This window comes from Bidens hawaiensis, unplaced genomic scaffold (assembly GCF_021521415.1).
Source record: "Bidens hawaiensis isolate Kalapana, Puna unplaced genomic scaffold, B.hawaiensis_p1.1 tig00009541_1, whole genome shotgun sequence".
In the NCBI taxonomy this organism is placed as follows: Eukaryota; Viridiplantae; Streptophyta; class Magnoliopsida; order Asterales; family Asteraceae; genus Bidens; species Bidens hawaiensis.
In genome coordinates, this window is record NW_027491709.1 from 477863 (window position 1) to 497129 (window position 19267).

General features: G+C 34.5%; 2 protein-coding genes and 1 pseudogene across 5 annotated transcripts; 2 read left to right on the top strand and 1 right to left on the bottom strand.

The window, feature by feature from the left end:
• Nucleotides 1-553: 553 nt before the first annotated feature.
• On the bottom strand, nucleotides 554-4874 carry LOC143532727 (hyperosmolality-gated Ca2+ permeable channel 2.5-like; annotated as a pseudogene). The gene is made up of 8 exons (XR_013135232.1): nucleotides 4530-4874; nucleotides 3462-3666; nucleotides 3138-3341; nucleotides 2685-2983; nucleotides 2330-2609; nucleotides 1911-2189; nucleotides 1562-1807; nucleotides 554-991 (listed from the first exon to the last, which is right to left on the bottom strand). The product of XR_013135232.1 is annotated as a hyperosmolality-gated Ca2+ permeable channel 2.5-like (transcript).
• A 6542-nt stretch (nucleotides 4875-11416) lies between these two features.
• On the top strand, nucleotides 11417-13823 carry LOC143532744 (photosystem I reaction center subunit III, chloroplastic-like). The gene is made up of 2 exons (XM_077027707.1): nucleotides 11417-11949; nucleotides 13411-13823. The coding sequence occupies exons 1-2, from the start codon at nucleotides 11576-11578 to the stop codon at nucleotides 13718-13720; spliced, it is 684 nt and encodes a 227-aa protein (XP_076883822.1). The 5' UTR covers nucleotides 11417-11575; the 3' UTR covers nucleotides 13721-13823.
• A 739-nt stretch (nucleotides 13824-14562) lies between these two features.
• LOC143532754 (phenylacetaldehyde reductase-like) lies at nucleotides 14563-16405 on the top strand. Of its 3 annotated transcripts, none has more exons than XM_077027716.1 (6): nucleotides 14563-14857; nucleotides 14929-15116; nucleotides 15216-15407; nucleotides 15588-15753; nucleotides 15834-16034; nucleotides 16154-16405. In XM_077027716.1, the coding sequence occupies exons 1-6, from the start codon at nucleotides 14740-14742 to the stop codon at nucleotides 16288-16290; spliced, it is 1002 nt and encodes a 333-aa protein (XP_076883831.1). In that variant the 5' UTR covers nucleotides 14563-14739; the 3' UTR covers nucleotides 16291-16405. The 3 variants fall into 3 exon arrangements, with proteins under 3 accessions (XP_076883831.1, XP_076883832.1, XP_076883830.1); XM_077027717.1 differs by having other exon boundaries at nucleotides 14929-15101; XM_077027715.1 differs by lacking the exon at nucleotides 16154-16405 and having other exon boundaries at nucleotides 14929-15101; nucleotides 15834-16078.
• The last annotated feature ends 2862 nt before the right edge of the window (nucleotides 16406-19267 follow it).

Here is a 19267-nt window from a genome sequence, read left to right on the forward strand (position 1 = left end):
CAAAAATCATTTTTATACACATAAAATGTATAATAATATCGGTATGAATGTTTTATTTTAAAATAAATCAAACAACAAGGTTTGGTTTGCAAATTATAATTTATAATTAATAGTGTATAAATATATCAAAAACTTATTATAAAAGTCATAAATATAAATCATTATGTAATATAACTCAATTTACGTATTACATGTAATATTTTTTTACTTTTATTATAACTTGCATCCGTGTGTAACACGGGCTTTCATTATTAAACATGTTATTATTTTAATGGTATATTTAATTTGGATGATATTAATTTTTTAAAATTTTCAAGTGGTGAAGCAAAATAAGTTTCTTTTGTTAGAATATTTGAAGAAGTTGATTGTGGTTTAATATGAAAGAACATGTTTAGGTCTTTTGTTGATGTTTTTTTGATGGTTTGATGTACACTAACTTAATGTAACTTTAAACTTTTAATATCTAGACATTGTAAATGTTAACGTTTTGGTCCAAAAGTTGAAGAAGTTTTGTGTTGCTTGAATTTGTTGTTTAAATTTATTATGTTTGTTGACATGTTTTTCCACCCGTGTGTAACGCGGACTTATACCCTAGTTAACACAAACAAAACAACACAACTTTCAGTTTTCAATTGAAAAAATAGCCCAAAATAATTTGATCTCTTAATCTTACTAAACTTCATTGTCACTGTAAATTTACGAAAATACAATAACAAAAATAACCGAAAAACTTACAATTATAAGCTGATAAGGTCACTTACACAACCTCTTCAGAGAAAAATGTTAATAATTTAATGAATTTTACCTTAAGAAAAGAAAAAAACAACCATTAGGGTGTTGCTGATAATAATGGTTGAGTGGAGGTTGATTCTTCCATTGTGATACACGCTTGAGGCAAAGAAGGTGGTCGATATGCCTCTACTGCTTTAAGACAAGCCGCATCAACATCAGTCGGTCCATATTTGTCAAGCTCATCACTATCCTTGGCATCCTAAGTAACAAGAGTTATGATATGTATTTAGGTTAAAACAACTTTGACTTCTAAATTCATAATTATCAAAAAAGAAAACCAGGGTATAGAAATATAAGCCGTAGAAAACAATTGTGACATTGAACAATAAAAAAAGGCAAGTACTTGTAATTAAACCAGACAATGTTAGATAATTTTTGTATTTCGAAAATATAATTAGATGTTTGAATATCTAAAAGTTCTTTGATAATTAAAAAGTTTGTACATAAAGTAACCAAATATGACATTTTTTGATGAAGAAAGTGAAACAGTTTGTGAAATGGGAAAGGGTTACTCAAATTTAAGGTAGGCGATTCCTGACTTGATCCAAATAACGAAATAAAATTAACTAAGCTTTGGTTGTCATGTTTAACTGTTTTAATACACATATTGTGTTCAGGTTTTTACATGTTTAACTCGTCTAAATAGACAGGTTGACTACCAATCGACCCGCTTAAAATTGCAATAAAAATAATATCACATATTATATAAGGTAACCCATACACCAATAAGTAGGTCAATCAGAAATATAAACACTAGATTTAAACATACCTTGACAGAGCAGTTATAAAATGTAGGAAGAAACCGGAACTTGCAATACTCATTGTAAGCTATAGTGACAACAAGGAGTGGTATTGTCGCGATAGATGCAGAGGGTTTTGATTTCAGTCCAAAGAGCCCAATCATGGTGATTTGCATGACAATGATGGCCACAACAACATGATGATGTATATAAGGCCAATATTGTCCACACGTCTCATATGTTGTTTCATATACATCATCATATACATCATGAAACTGCATAAATAAACACATTATCAAGTTAACATTATCTCTCAAAATCATTCAATAAAGTCATATAAAATTCAAACTTAATGTATTGTATGAATTTGAAACAAACCTGATTGATGTATACAACATAGCCTAGAAGGAAGTAGACGATGAGAAACGGAAGAAGTAACGGTGCAATGACCGCGTACACAGTGCCAATAAGCACGAAAAGAGAAGCAAATGGAATAATTCTATAATAAGGAAATGAAAAAAGATGGTTGAATTTCTTTTTTCCTCGGCCCCACGTATGTATTTTCATAGTATCCCATATAAGTAATGCGGGTTGAAGCATCTCAATTGAAAATCCTGCTAACCCACTCGTTAAAATATATGTCATAAAGAAATCAGCCTGCACAGATATAATAACTAGAGTTAATTACATAGATGGTCCCAAACTCGTTACAAAACTGAAACCGCAAACCTCACCTTCTATTAATATCAAAAACTAAGTGATAAAAAAAGGAGATAAAAGAAATTCATGCTACTTACTCTAGCAGAGACCGCCCCTGCAAGACGGCTCGGTACATCCCGTGGGTTAATGAAACTTTTCCCAATTTGATCAAGTAAAGATCCCGATAAAACACTCATGAAAAAAACATTAGCCATTAAAAAGTAGAAAACCATGTTGCTAGCTTTTTGTTCCTGTTGACTTCTTGAAACATAACCAGCTACTCCAGCCATTCCTTTGATCACAAAAGGAACAGCATAAAGAAATCCACTAAGAATAACACTCGGAAGATAACCTGTAATAACCGAGCTCAATCCTGGTCTGCAAAACACAGATTATTTTAAAATTTTATAGGCAACTCAATTATCAATTTCAAACTTTGAAATGAAAACTGACATCAATTGGATAGCCATGGCTGGTGGAAACCATGTTTTTAGTTTTTCATATTGAGCTATTCCTTGAACAGCGGTTACTGGGATAGCAAAGAATATAGTGAAAAGACTTTCTGCAGTAAAAACGCCGGTTCTGTAGAGTACTAAATGCTTGTAAGGGATTGACAAATTCTTCCACAATACATCTCTAGGTTCTGGGGCCATTTGGGTGATCCATGTTAATGGATTTGGATGCTGCTGCGTTTGGGAAACGAGTGCAGCATCCCAACGAGACTTAAATGTGACAAAAGCAACCGGTAATTCCTACAAAGTACAAATTAAATGGTGATTAACATTTTAGGTTTGAAGTTTCAATCAACTATCACAAATTAATGCTGCTGTGTTTGGGAATACATATAGATGCATGTATATGTATGATTATATGTATGATGTTTGATCATGGTGTATGTCAAGTTACCTTAAGACGGTTTCTTGCATACAGAATCTGAAAAGAATGATAAGCATTTGGATGATATCTAGAGAAGAAATGATCAACACTGCAACTGAATTCCAAATGTTCATCGCACAAAGGAACTTGTCGAACCAGAACAGTGAGTTGAGTCGGTTGATGCCTCATGTTACGCAACTGTTGAACTCTTTTACCAAGAACAATTTTGTATTCCTAGAGATCAAATGGAGCACACGAGGTCACCTGTTATAAACCTCACCAAAATATACAAATGCAGTAAATAATTAACTTCAAATGCAGTGCAACAAAAGTAAAAATTACTAGAGAAATTACCTTGTGAAGCATATATATTCCGGTAAAGGATATGAAGCAGACCGACAAGAAGTGTATCCAAAGCCGGTTTGATCCTTTAGGAATATTGGTAATTGTGAGAGAATCCATGGAACGAGAGGTTGGAGATGAACCATTGGGAACAGACCAGTTGAGTGGTAGAAGAATCATCAATCCCACAGCAGAGCACACCACAAAAAACTTTATCCTGCCCAAATGATTATTGCAAATGATCATGCTATAGCTACACCATCCCATTTGATTTCACACCGTCAAACGGCCGTTCGAAAAACACTCCAATGACCATTTTGACCCAAAAAAGTCAAACTTCAAAAATTATTGGCCATAACAGCTGTTTGAACAATATATGGAGTGCCGTTCTTTTCTTACTATAGAGGGTCAAACTTTAACTAGAGGTGCTAACGAGCTGAGCTGCTCATGAGCTACTCAAGCTCGAATAGACAAAGAACTCGAAAAGAACCGTGCCCGAAACTCAAAGAAAGCTCGTTTAGTTATCAAGCAAGGGCTCGAGCCTTGTATGGGAAGCTCGTTAGGTTTGTTGAGCCTTGCTTATTTTTAAGTTTTACCTCTTTTCGACTATTATGCATTAAGTTACATTGCACACCCGAGCTCGAGCTTAGCTTTAGCTCATTCAAGTTACTACACGAGCTCGAGCCGGATCGTTTAAGATTATTCTCAAAATATATAAAAATAAATAATTAAAAAAGTATCTAAATTAATTAATATATAACAAACGATCCAACCCCAAGCTCCAAAAAAAACTCACAAACCGAGCTTCAGAATAAGAGCTCGAAACGAGCCAAGTCCAAGTCTAGTCAGTCTTGGGCTTGGCTCGTTTATATGCCTAACCTGACCTGGCCATATACGGTTAAAACTTTAAAACTTTTTGATCAAAACTGCCGTCTGACCTCTATCCGGACACCCTATATAGCAAAATTTCTATAAATTGTTTTCTAACCTAATTCCAATCATTTGGAATAACACAAATTCCACAAACTCATCACATAAAAACAACAAAACAGTGGAAATTAATTAAATAAATCAACTAACCCTAATTTAAAAAACCGCATGACAACGAGTGCATCAAGACCACACGCACTCAAAACCTCATCCTCACCTCATCCTCAGAAACCCTAACAGCGTCACGGATCCAATCTACAGACGGAACAAACCGCGTAAACGACTGGTCGAATGAAATCGGGTGGTGGAGAGAGATACGACGGCAGTAGTAAATGTTGGCATTGGCGTGTTGTTTCCGGAACACGGAGAAGAGACACAGGATGACGAACGCAAGGCCTAGGTTGATTGCTGCTGATGCTAATAAGCTCTCCGGTGTCATGAAGGTTGGTTGGTTGGTTGATTTGTTTTGAATCTCCGGCGTGTGGTAAGATGAGTCGGTGAGTGAGGTGTGTATGGTGGATTGACAGTTGCCGCCTTTGGGTGCACGTGGAAGAGGTTGAAAGACAAATGATAATATAATATTATTATTTCATGCATGCAATGCAACCATGGTTACGTGTACATTGAGTTTGATCACATCTACTTATAGACTTCTACGTATCAGTTGCAGGTTTGTTTTTCGGGTTTTTGGTTTCTCAGGTTAGGTTCTTCGGGTTTTAAAGTTTTAATTTTAGACCTAAAACTCAACCCAAGTTGGGTTAATTAGGTTGCAGGTATCTAAGATAACAAAAAGGAAATAAAAAAGTAAAAGAAATACACAACGTGAAAACTAAAACAACATATTCTTCTTTACTCGTTACATAAATAACCAAATAATAAATAAGCATAACCTAGTAAAGCAACCTATTATTCAATTAAAGTTGTTATTAACCTTAAATAGAAAAGATATATAAAAACAATAAATAGTCAATCAACCATAGCAAGTGGAATATAAACAAGTGGGAATATGTTTCGTATACGGTGTACATATCTAATAATAATGTATTTTTAAACAAATAATTTATTCGGGTTGACCTGAAACCTAGAAATCAGACCCAATAACCAATCTGAATTACTTCGTTTCGGGTTTGGGTTGGCATTTTCTCGGGTTTGGGTTTTTCAGGTCGGGTTAGTTTGTGTTTAGGTTCGGATTTCTCTCGGGTCGGGTTTCCGCTAAAAGTGAACCCTAAGTCTTATACTACATGCCCGAGTTTTAAGTTGTTTAAGGTATTACATGAGCTCAAGTCGAACTTAAGCTCATTTAAGGTTTTTTCTTAAAATAAATAAAAACGAATATAATTTAATAACTAGATAATAAACGAGTCGAGTTTGAGAAAACGGCTTACAAGGCAAGATGGAGCTCTAAGAAAAGAGATTAAAATGAGCCGAGCTCGAAGACTCGTAAATCAAAACGAGCCAAGCTTGGGCTTGGCTCCTTCACAGTGGCAGAGCCACATTATACGTACCGGGTTCGGCCGAACCCGGTGTTTTTTCAAATTTACATATAACCTATGTTATCGAATTAACAATCGAACCCATTATTTTTAAGCGAGCGAACCAAGTATCATTTAAAAAAACATTCGAACACATTGATTATGAAAAATTTAGTTAATTTTTTAGCAATGTATATTTTTTATAAATATAAAAAGCTTTAAAAGGGTATGAAATTATTAACAAACATTATAAATTAGACAATTATAACCCATATATAGATTATAAAAAAACCAAAAACTATTCATATAATGGATGAATAAACTCCTAATTAACATTTTTAATTAAACATAATACCTAAATAAGAAAAACCAAAAAGAACGACGATCATTTTCTGTTTCTATCGTCTTCGATTCTTTGTCAGTTCGCCTCGAGGCTTCAACCACCGCCTCACCTTCGGACTTCAACCAGATAACAACGACCGGATTGCTTTAAGACTTCAAGGCTTCAATCGATTATATGAATGAAACTTGCATTTGTTATATAAAAAAGAGTTATTTTTGAAAGTCGCGATCGTTTACAAAACTATAAAATGCGTAGGGAACAATAATAATATGTAATTAATTTCTTTTTTATTTAATATACTTTTGTTATGATAGTGATATTGTATTTTATTTATTTGACCGAATGACCTACCCGACCCATCTAGGCCTGAAAACTTTGATGCCGGAAAAAAAATCAAACATAAAAAAATCTCGAACCCATTGAAAAAAATTCATGGCTTCGCCATTGCTCATTCACACCCCCTGACCCCTACACATATATTGAGCTTGAGTAAGCTCACAAGTCTTAAATTTTCTTTTGTTGATTAGCTTAGGATCATTAATAATTATGGTTTAATGATCATTCATTTAAACGGTTTTTATTAGCATTAGATTTCACGTTGTTGGTTAGAGCTAACCCACTGTTGTAAGAACACCTTGTTCGCAACGATAAAACTGTCGATTAAAATAAAAGCCATGCCATTAGAAATGTTTAACTGGATCGTGTGATTCTATAACGAGTATAAATTAATAGACAAATATAAACCATTATTGGTTACTTTGGTTAAGAATCAGACTCTTGTTATGGTTTTAAAACTAGAAATTTTATTAGAAAAATTAATAAAATGACAATTTTATTTATCAACTTAGTATGATTCCAGAAAAACATTCGGATGTAAGTGTTACAATCATTCAATCAAACACTTGTTGCTCGTAGAATAGGTTTTACGATTCAAAAGTGGGATAGCGACGCAGCTTATTGATCGCTTATCCATTATCCAGATGTAGCTCGATTTGTATTATATAAGAATTCAATCAAACTAAGAAAATAAACCTCAGTCTTAAAAATTATCATTGATTTATGAGAGAAAATAAAATTTTAATTTACAGAATTAATTGTCCTATAAAATCATCAACCAAAAAAAAGCACACCTTTTATATTCTTATCTCGATCTCGCTGTCGAACTTGAGCCGCCGCCTTCTAGCCGACTCATAGTCATACCTTTTGTGGGCTCGTTTCTTTTCTTTCATTCGAAGCCCAAATTAATTAATTGAAGTTCAGCCCATGTTTTCTTCTAGTTCACAATCAGGCAATCAGCTGTATTTAGTATTTACTATTTTTTAACGGTCAACAAATACTCCAAACAGGCTACAGTCTAATTTCACCGCATCGGGATCATTTGTCTTTCGATATGGAAAAAACCATCAACTAAGGCCAACGTCCAGCGAACACTTTCTGAAGGCATGACAATGCGATGAGATAAAACTCGTTCCGTTCAAGGACCCAGCAAGTGAAAGTCACATTTTCGTCTAGTCTCTCATCATCACCCTGGTGCCTTGAAACTAAATGCTGAGGATAGGAATCGAACCTGGATCACATGAAACAACAAGTCTCAGTCTTATCACTCTACCACTAGCTCATTGACACTATTTAGTATTTATTAAATAGATGGTCCACTTTCTTAGTTTCTATTTTTCTTCTTTGACAGAATTACAAATTTTGTCCTTTAAAATAAGACGAATTACGGTTCGTGTCCTTTTCTAAGTTTCCTTGCAGGCGGTGTACTTTAAACTTTTTTTTCCTACAAGTTTTGTCCTTTACGCTAACTGGGTTAGAAAAAGTCAGTTAAGTATGACATGTGCCAGACATGTGATGGGCATAATTGTAATTTTAATAGGGGAATGTATTATATATATTTTCTTTTCTTTCTCTCTTCTTTCTCTCTAAGCCACCACCATCACCATAAATTCCGGCCACCATAACAGCCACCACCGTCGGCCGTACAAAACAGTAAATAATAATAATAATAATAATAATAATAATAATAATAATAATAATAATAATAATAATATCATGTCCTAATGCCTCCTACTCCGGCCATCTCATCTTCCTCCTCCCTCCTCCTCATCGCCGCCGGAACCCTAGCCTTCGGCTCTCTCCTCTTCCTCTCCCGCCGCCTCCTCCCACCACCAACCTCCAACAGCCGCCTCCACCGCCAGTACCACACCAACCTCCCTCAACGCCGCTTCAACGTCCGCCGCCTCGATCTCAGCTTCCGAGTCGGCCGCAACCGCCGGATCGTCTTCCTAGTTCAGGCCGCCACGTTCTTCGTCAACGAGAACGGAAGCAGGTCGCAGCTGTGGTTTTCGATTAGAGTTGGAGGAAGCTCGGTTGAGAAAGAAGTCAACGCGATGATGGCTTTGATGGTGATACGGTGGCTAATGATGCCGGTGGTTGTGGAGATGATGGAGGATGTGGGTGCGACTGATCTTGGTCAGTGGGTGGGTTAGGTGAATTGGGTTTTCGGATACGGGTTTTGGAAAAGGATGGGTCGGGTTCGGGTGATAGGGATCGTTTGCGTTTGTGAACGGAAAGTGTGGTGGCGGTTTGTGAGATGGAGAGGAGGTGGTGGTGGTGGGTTGAATGGAATCTGCAACGAGGTGGCCGGAATTTATGGTGGCCGGAATTTATGGTGATGGTGGTGGCTTAGAGAGAAAGAAGAGAGAAAGAAAAGAAAATATATATAATACATTCCCCTATTAAAATTACAATTGTGCCCATCACATGTTTGGCACATGTCATACTTAACTGACTTTTTCTAACCCAGTTAGCGTAAAGGACAAAACTTGTAGGAAAAAAAAGTTTAAAGTACACCGCCTGCAAGGAAACTTAGAAAAGGACACGAACCGTAGTTCGTCTTATTTTAAAGGACAAAATTTGTAATTCTGCCTTTTTCTTTTATCAACATTTGAAATTATCCAAAATAACTGAGTGGACATTTTTAAGACAAAATGCCATCTGTTCGCATTAAGATCATTTAATTTTAAAATTCGTAACCAGACGTTGGCCCATTCCAATTCACCCTTATCACGCCCTAACACCACTGTGTGAGTATTCAGAAGTGGGTGTTGCCCTGCTTCCACCGCAATGACGTTTGGGCAAGTGTGAGCTCCTTTTCGTTGGTTTTCATCAGGGCCGGCTATAGGATATGACAGGGTAGGCGACGGTCACATGCCTGACACTCCACTAGACCCGAATATTTTTTTTAAATTATATGTACTTTTATGAAATAAAAATATGTATAATCAATGTTTCAACATAATTACATAATCACTAGCTTAGTCTAGTGGCAAAGGGGTATGACATCTAACCAAAAGGTTGTGAATTTTAGTCATATTTGAGACAATATTAAGCTTATTTTTATACAAAAGTTTTTTACACAACTCAAATCATAATCAAGTAAGCCCATTTAAAATTAAATTGTTTAAACCAACAAAATGTTCCTTTTACTTAAGGTCCAAAAAAGTTTTCGCTTTCTCGAAGCCGGCCCTGGTTCTCATAACAATTCCCCACTTTCTTAATTTATTTATTTTTTCATATAATATAAATACTATTTTAATTATATTAGATTGGTGAAACCACTAGGTATCCTTTTATAAGACGTTTTTCATCTACGTTATTAGATAATAACGTGACGAAACAATTTTTACTTTGTCATGTAACCACTATATATGCTCTAATATTTAAATAATATATATTACATAACTTAGTAATGGCAAATTTTACAGGCACAGCATCTATACCTATTAACTAGTCACATTTATACACCATTCAGAATACGCTTCGTATGCTCAGCATACGACCCATATGCTGTAATACTTTTTCAGACGTCATACGTTTCGTATGTAATGTTATACGGTTCATATGGCTTTTGTATAAACAATACGAATAATATGAAAAGCATACGATTCATATGATTAACTTTTAAGTAAAATTAATAAACGCTTCGTATAAAAAGGATACATTTCGTATAGCTTAAATACGAATCATCTAAAATGTATACAGTTCGTATTTGAATGTGTAACTAAATAAGTTTTACTTGTAACAACCATCTAAAACAAAGGCGTAAGCTTTGTCTCCAACAATAGTGATTGCATGTGAGCTTATTGCACCAGGACCAAATCCTTTTTGGTTCAACTACAAATAATAATATTTTGCAGTTAGTAAATATGGTTTATTTGATAAAATCTGAAATCATGAACCAGTGATCAACTATTGACATAACTAACATCTAAAGATGAATAAATCGGACAATAATTATGGTTTAAATGAATTTGATAATGATTTAGCTTGAATTCAAGAACAGTAGAACACTAATTCCAGAAATCCATTTAAATAATTACTTTCATGTCATTGAATTTTGCAGTCGGTTTCTACTGGAGAACAAAGTGTAACCTAACTAGGGCTGTAAATTTAGGTTGGTAATATTTTTAACAACATTTGGAAGGGATGAAGGGGGAGAAAGAACTAAGTAAAATATACACAGACTTCATTATTAGATTTATCTCGTTCAAAGAAGTAAGTGGGTAAAAAACGCTATGAGATCACACAATTTATATGGTTGAGAGATTCTTTTTATACCTAATATTCGTCTTACAATATGGTCAAAGAATCAATTACACATAAATATATGTGAGAGATTGATGGATTAAATGTTGAAACATGTTTCACGCTTCCTGCAAAAGTAATTGTACAATTTTAAAGATTCTTCGTCATACGTTTCGTATTATTTCCTATACAGTTCGTATAGATTACTTTTCATGATTTTTCAAAACTCCTACATGCATATGCATACGATTTGTATTCTTTCTTATACGATTCATATGTTTATGTTAGATTTACATGCTTCGTATGAAATCTTATACGTCTCGTCTTCCATATAATACGAACTGTATACAAAAGAATATGGCTCGTATAGTTTCTATAGCATATGACTCGTATGGTTTTCCATATGATCGTATGGTATCCTTGATTTGACTAACTTAAGTTATTATTCTATACGTTGCGTATGAAGCCTATGATTAGATGGAGGAATAGTGTGTAAAATGCTTAAATGATGTATCTCTAGCAGACCCACTTAGTAATATACTATGCTTAAACTATTATCCAAAAAGAAAATATTTAACATAGCCTACGAACACCACTTAGATAAAAAGATACACAACGGATGTCCAAACCAACCACAACCACCAATTCCATTATCTCCCAATAACAATCATCCACCTCATCTTCTCATCTTATCCCACAGATTTCACACCACCACCCATTTCTACATCTTCAACACTACAACCTCAATCATCATTTGAACCTTAATCTTAATCCACCAGACATCAACCCAAAAGATGTCTTTCACAATCTCCACAAGCTTCATCCAACCCCTTGAGGTATCCAAATCATCCAAACCAAAGGTTGCATGTCCAAGTAATATTATATGTTCAAGTGCTACAGAAGACAAGAGCCAGAAAGTTGATGGAAAAGGTTCGTTAAAGGCGTTGTCGGCTGCGCTTGCACTGTCTTCGATCCTGGTGTCGTCAACTGTACCGGTGTTGCCTGCGAATGCCGATATATCGGGTTTGACTCCGTGTAAAGAGTCGAAGCAGTTTGCTAAGAGAGAGAAGCAGTCGCTTAAGAAGCTTGAAAACTCTTTGAAGCTTTATGCTCCGGATAGTGCTCCTGCTCTTGCTATTAACGCTACCATTGAGAAGACTAAGCGCAGGTAATTCTATTTGACGTATTACTCCGCTCCAATATCAGGGCCGTCTCCGAGAATTTAAATACCTCGGCCGAGCCAAAATAAAAAGGCTCGTAAGCCTTAACGAAAACTTTTTATTCATTAATGTACATGGATAAAACTTTTATCGACCGACTATTATAAGCAGAAATCATTCTGAGCATGTAATTATCTCATAAACCATTGCAAATAACCTTATTTTTAACACCAAAAAAACATGATGGTGCGGCTCGCACACCCTCCGAGCCTCCCATGTCCAATATAACAAAATGGCAAAAAGTAAACAAAAACGTATAAATCGGATTATAAATTATAATGAAACTTGAAGGAGAGTATGTTTAGTAAAAGTGGAAGGGAGGGGTACGTTTAGCAACACTCTGTCTTAAAAGTAACAAGAAATTCATGAGTTTGAATTTAGGATAACTGGTGGGTCGGGCTCAGGTTAACCCATAACGTTTAGCTAAATGAGTCGGCTATGGTCGACCGGTCAGGTTCCAAGTTGACTCATTTATTTAAAATAAAGAGTGTTGTTTAAAGCTTAAATTAGAGGTGTTCGATCATAACCCATTGAAACCGAACGAACAGTCCAAACCAAAAGAGCAGGCTGATTTGATGGTTTCGAATATTTATGGTTTGGAACCAATCGTTTAACATTTATTATTTGATTTTCTTTTAGAAAAGTAAGGTTATGTATACTCCCTCCGTCCCTTTTTAAGTGTCTGTTTGGAAAACACAAAGTTCAAGGTAGATTGAATTCAAGGTAGATTGAAAGATTATTTTTTTGCTTACCAAATGATAATAGTGCCATTGGAAATTGGGTCCATCAATATTGCTTATTAATGCTAGTTGTGTGTGTATAAGGGTAAAACTTGGAATTTGACTAATAAAATTTGACAATTGACATTTGTAATGAGACAAAGAAAATTGAAATATTGACACTTTTAATTGGGACGAATGGAGTATTTTATAAATTCAAGAACAATCTTTATCATTTATTTGAAAATTCTTTAATACAAACTTAAGTTTCTAAAAAATAATTGTTTGGTTAGGAACCGGCAAACCGAATCGTCAAACTATGAAACCGGCTGGTTCAGTTTGCATAATTCCAAAACCGTTGGTACTAGTTCGAACAAGAATATGTAGTTTATCAAAACCGGTTAAACCAGACGTAAACAACCATTGTTTAAACTAAATAAGTATTTTTATTGTAGAGTCTGGATAAAAGGAAGAAAGAAAATAGATTTTATATAACTTTGTAATTTAGAGTATCAAGATGAAAAAAACAAAATATCGGGTTAAACGAGTCATGTTCTTGTCAACCTACAGAAATTTTGGGTTCGTGTCAGGTTCAACGTACCACTTGAACACGACTTGTTTAACACATAGTTTGAAACGTAAAGATTGTAAAACCATTGAAATGTATTTAATTAATTTACACACGTGTAGGTTCGACAACTATGGAAAGTATGGATTGTTGTGTGGATCAGACGGGCTGCCGCACTTGATCGTAAGTGGTGATCAAAGACATTGGGGAGAGTTCATCACCCCCGGGATTTTGTTTCTATACATAGCTGGATGGATTGGGTGGGTTGGAAGGAGTTACTTGATTGCTATTCGGGACGAGAAGAAGCCCACACAAAAAGAGATCATCATCGATGTTCCTCTGGCTTCTAGGTTGGTATTTCGTGGATTCAGTTGGCCCATTGCGGCTTACCGTGAGTTCTTAAACGGGGAACTCATCGACCCGAATGTTTAACTTTTTGTTTGCGACAAGTTTATATGTATCTAATGTTTAAAACCTATCATGTTACATTGTTTGTCTACAAGGTTTAAGAGATTGTTTCACAAATTCAAATGTACATTTTTCCTATGTGTTTGTGACATTACTGTTTGTGATTTTTGGCTAATGTAAAACACGTCTTTACTCTTTTTCTCGACGCTCAGGTATAACTTTTTTTTTCCTGAAAATAGAATTACATTCGAAATAAGGTACTCCCTCCGTCCCATTAAAAGTGTTCATATTTCATTTTTTGTTTATTCCATTACAAATGTACACTTTTAAAATTTATTAGCTAATTTTCAAATTTACCCTTAAACACACACAACTAACATTAATAAACAATATTGATAGACCAACTTTCAAAGGACATTATTGTCATTTAGTAAGAAAAAAAAGTAATCATTCAGTCCACCTTAAAATTTTTTGTTTTTCAAACCATGACACTTCTAATAAGACGGAGGGAATACTTTTTTTGGTATTGTAAGTAGTCTCGATTGTTGATACCGTGCGGGTGCCATGACGAACGACATCGTTCCCGGCAGACAACAGCTGTTACCCTTATTTGTTTTTATTTTTTTCGATTGATGTAAAACACGACTTTGTGTAATGATATAAAATTTATTCAAAAACCTACTGCTGCAACTCAAGTACTAAAAGTATTGCTACATTTTTTATGTTGTCTATCTATTAACTTTCATCTCGTACACAATTCACAAACAATTCAACTTCTTTTGATATCCAACAGTATTATGATTGAAAATTTATTAAATATAATGGTATTTAATCTAAAATCAAAACCAGAATAGAACATCGTTGGTTTTTTAGTAGTTAAATCCAAGAGACGTATTATAATTGAATTTTTTAATACTTTAATATTCAAAAATTAAGTAATTTCTGCATCCATTTTATTAAAGTCAAAATCAGAACAGAACAACATTGTCGAATTTTCTTGCATATCACCATAAACAACTTTTCTGCCAACTGATTCAGAAAAGATGAGTGGGGAAGGAAAGGTGGTTTGTGTTACAGGAGCTTCAGGATACATAGCTTCATGGCTCGTTAAGCTCTTGCTTGATCGTGGCTACACCGTTCATGCTACTGTCCGATCCCTTGGTAAATATTGTTTTCAATCCAACTTTTGAGTTTCCTTTAAAACATACTAATTCCATTAAAATACGTTGCAGATGATCCAAAAAGGACAGAACATCTGCTTGCTCTTGATGGAGCTAAGGAAAGACTATCTTCGTTTGAAGCTAACTTAACTGTAGACGGCTCTTTTGACGCTGCAGTTAATGGCTGCGTTTGTGTCTTTCACACAGCATCCCCTGTGATTATAACTTCAGTTGATGATCCAAAGGTTACCGACCCACAGGTCATTTTTCGTTCATTTTCTCTTGGTTTTCCAAAATTGATGTAAGTTCTAAACCATGCTGTTGTATTCAAGATTGATTAGTTTTCCATTTTGCATCAGGCGGAATTGCTAGATCCTGCAGTGAAGGGGACACTTAATGTTCTTAAGTCAGCTGCAAAAGTTCAATCTCTCAAGAGAGTGGTGTTGACATCTTCAATCGCTACAGTTATGTTTGGCGTCAAACTTCCGGAGTCTGGTGGTGTAGTGGATGAAACCTGGTTTTCAGATCCAGTCACTTGTGAACAGGCAAAGGTAAATTCATTCCTTTTTCCAACCGACTACAACTAAGGCGTCAAACTTATTTGTTTCTTAATAATAATCTTAGACGGAAGGGTTAGCTGACGTTTCTCTATATTGCTTTCTTTGTATGAGTGACTATCGTTAATCAGCTACGAATGTTACAATTAATGAGTGATTTTGTATTCCTTTTAGTGGTGGTATCAAGTATCAAAGATCCAGGCTGAAGATGCTGCTGTGAAATTTTCGAAAGAGAATGGTGTGGATTTGGTGGTTATAAATCCTGGTTATGTGATTGGTCCTCTCTTACAACCTACTATTAACTTCACTTCTGACGGATTTATGAGCCTTATAGAAACTGGTAGCTGTTCATTATATATGGCTAAAGTTCATATCAAGCATTGAGATCCTGAAATGAAGTTGTTGAATTTATTTATGCAGGAAAGGAAATATTTCCAGATGGAATCAACATAACTGTTGATGTGAGAGATGTTGCTACTGCGCATATATTAGCATTTGAGAAACCAGAAGCTAATGGTAGATATTGCGTGGTCAGGGATGTTGTTCGATCATCTGAGATCATGATGATCTTAGACAAACTCTACCCTGATCTTGGCTATTCAGAGAGGAAATTACTAATTAGTACCATTGACCTACTTTAGATACTCATTTTCCTGTTTTTGGGAATTAGTTAATTGATTAATTATCTAACTAGAAGTTGGAATCACTTTTTTTTTTTTCAATTTTGGATAGGTATAAAGGAAAGTGTGTCGAGGCGCTGCCATACAGCGTATCAAAGGAAAAAGCGGAAAGTCTAGGCATTGAATTTACTCCGTTGGAGATTAGTCTCAACGATGCTCTTGAAAGCTTGAAAGAGAAGAAATTTCTAAACCCATAAGTTCTTTATATGTTTGTTACAGAACAAAGAACGGATACTTGAAATCTTGAATTGTGTGAGTATTCAATAAGCAATAATGAATAATAGAATTTCAATAAAACACCCTTATTAACGAGTCATGCATGACATTGTTATGACCACAAGATTAAGATTTTAAAGACTTTCATTTGCTACAGAAAAGGGCTAGTGTCGCAACTTAATAACTTATGATATCATAAACTTAATTAAATCTTTCATTAAAATGTGATGTGTTTAAATACAAGAAGAACTGAAAATAGAAATCGAGTTAAACTTTGTCACTAAACAACAAACAAGTCAATAAAGAGAGATAAAAGAAAAGGAGTTGTAATTATCCATAGAGTTGTAATTATAATCTCAATCAAACTTTATAATCTCTCTCAAATTAGAACAAGAAGATCTCGAATGCCTAACTTAATTGTCACGCAAAAATCGACAAAATCATTTTAGATCCCAAAGCTTTCACATAAAACAATTCAAACTAACGTAGAAAACAAATCGACAATTTGGTGTTTATATCAATACCAATACATAAACAAAAATCAAATATGCAGCAAACACAAATAGGGTTTATGGTGAAATTTGGGGTACCTTGAATTAAGAGGAATCGTTACGTACTAAAGTAGCTTTTAATCGCTAAAAGAGCTATGTGATGATTCAAAACCCGGTTTGTATATTGTATCGGGTTGGGCTAAGAAAGGGTACAATCAGTGACGGATTTAAGAATTTTTTCTTGTGGGTTCACAGTTCGGTTCGAGTCATTTCGGCAAGGTTTATGACTTTATGACATAGTAAAAATATGATACAATTACAACACGAACACCACCATTTAAATTAAAAAAAAATACATAATAAAAATACGATGGGTTTTTCAAATTTAAACAATACCAATTGTCTAATTTAATTAACTAATCTCAACATAATCATTCATTCATTTTAATTCTAATTTCAACAATCTAGCAAAAATAACTCGTTCGTCGCAACGAAAATTAAGTCTTTGTCTCTTACAATATTATTATGGTGTCGTTACTTGATATAGCAACTTATAAAGAGAAAAAAAATACAGTCACTTGATATAGCAACTTATATCATTTAATAAATAGTTAAATCATGTAGGTCCTCTTTGGGATGGATCTAACAACTTTACTCGGATCAATCCGTGTTGTTAGCTAACGGAAATCACTAACAACACTCGGATTTCGGATCTTAGTTTGAAAACGAAAGAAAGAAAAAAAAAAAAAAGGATGAAGTGGGTGAGAGAGAAAATTCTCTTTATTTCCTTGAAAGTGTGTAGAGTTGTTGGAGAAATGGGTTAAGTGGCCATTTTATATGCTCCACATTTCTCCAACTTTTACATTTCGTCCTACAAAATAAACGTACCGAGGTACGTAATACACCGACTCTAAGAAAATATAAAAACATACACAATCCTAATACTAATATAGAATATTAGCCCAACAAATCCTATTCAAATAAATGATGGTAAAACATTGTTTTCTTATCTTTTCTAATATCATCCACAAAATTATAGAAGAGGAAATCTATGGATACACTAACCTGAATGACAGACGGATGGGTAATAAAAGAAAATGATAAATAAAAATCTTAAAAATTTGTTGAAAGTCTAAGGCTGTGTGTTGTCGCTAAAGTTTAGCTCCGAATTCATCCAATAATATTATGCCATGCAGTGCTGACTGGATGCTAACTAGACACTCGCTGAAGCTACTACTGAAGCCGCCTGAGCCTGTTGTGGTTCATGGTTCAGGAAAACGGTGCTTCAACGAATTTTATGATTTTTTAATTTAAAACAAGAATATATATTAAAAGATAATATTACTATATATATTAAAAGAGAACTCTTTTAAGCATTGGGTGTTGTACCCTTTGCTTCCTAGGTTGTACCTGCCTTCTCAAACTTCTATATATTTGTTACTTGGGTTCGGATTTCTCTCGGGTCGGGTTTCCGCTAAAAGTGAACCCTAAGTCTTATACTACATGCCCGAGTTTTAAGTTGTTTAAGGTATTACATGAGCTCAAGTCGAACTTAAGCTCATTTAAGGTTTTTTCTTAAAATAAATAAAAACGAATATAATTTAATAACTAGATAATAAACGAGTCGAGTTTGAGAAAACGGCTTACAAGGCAAGATGGAGCTCTAAGAAAAGAGATTAAAATGAGCCGAGCTCGAAGACTCGTAAATCAAAACGAGCCAAGCTTGGGCTTGGCTCCTTCACAGTGGCAGAGCCACATTATACGTACCGGGTTCGGCCGAACCCGGTGTTTTTTCAAATTTACATATAACCTATGTTATCGAATTAACAATCGAACCCATTATTTTTAAGCGAGCGAACCAAGTATCATTTAAAAAAACATTCGAACACATTGATTATGAAAAATTTAGTTAATTTTTTAGCAATGTATATTTTTTATAAATATAAAAAGCTTTAAAAGGGTATGAAATTATTAACAAACATTATAAATTAGACAATTATAACCCATATATAGATTATAAAAAAACCAAAAACTATTCATATAATGGATGAATAAACTCCTAATTAACATTTTTAATTAAACATAATACCTAAATAAGAAAAACCAAAAAGAACGACGATCATTTTCTGTTTCTATCGTCTTCGATTCTTTGTCAGTTCGCCTCGAGGCTTCAACCACCGCCTCACCTTCGGACTTCAACCAGATAACAACGACCGGATTGCTTTAAGACTTCAAGGCTTCAATCGATTATATGAATGAAACTTGCATTTGTTATATAAAAAAGAGTTATTTTTGAAAGTCGCGATCGTTTACAAAACTATAAAATGCGTAGGGAACAATAATAATATGTAATTAATTTCTTTTTTATTTAATATACTTTTGTTATGATAGTGATATTGTATTTTATTTATTTGACCGAATGACCTACCCGACCGATCTAGGCCTGAAAACTTTGATGCCGGAAAAA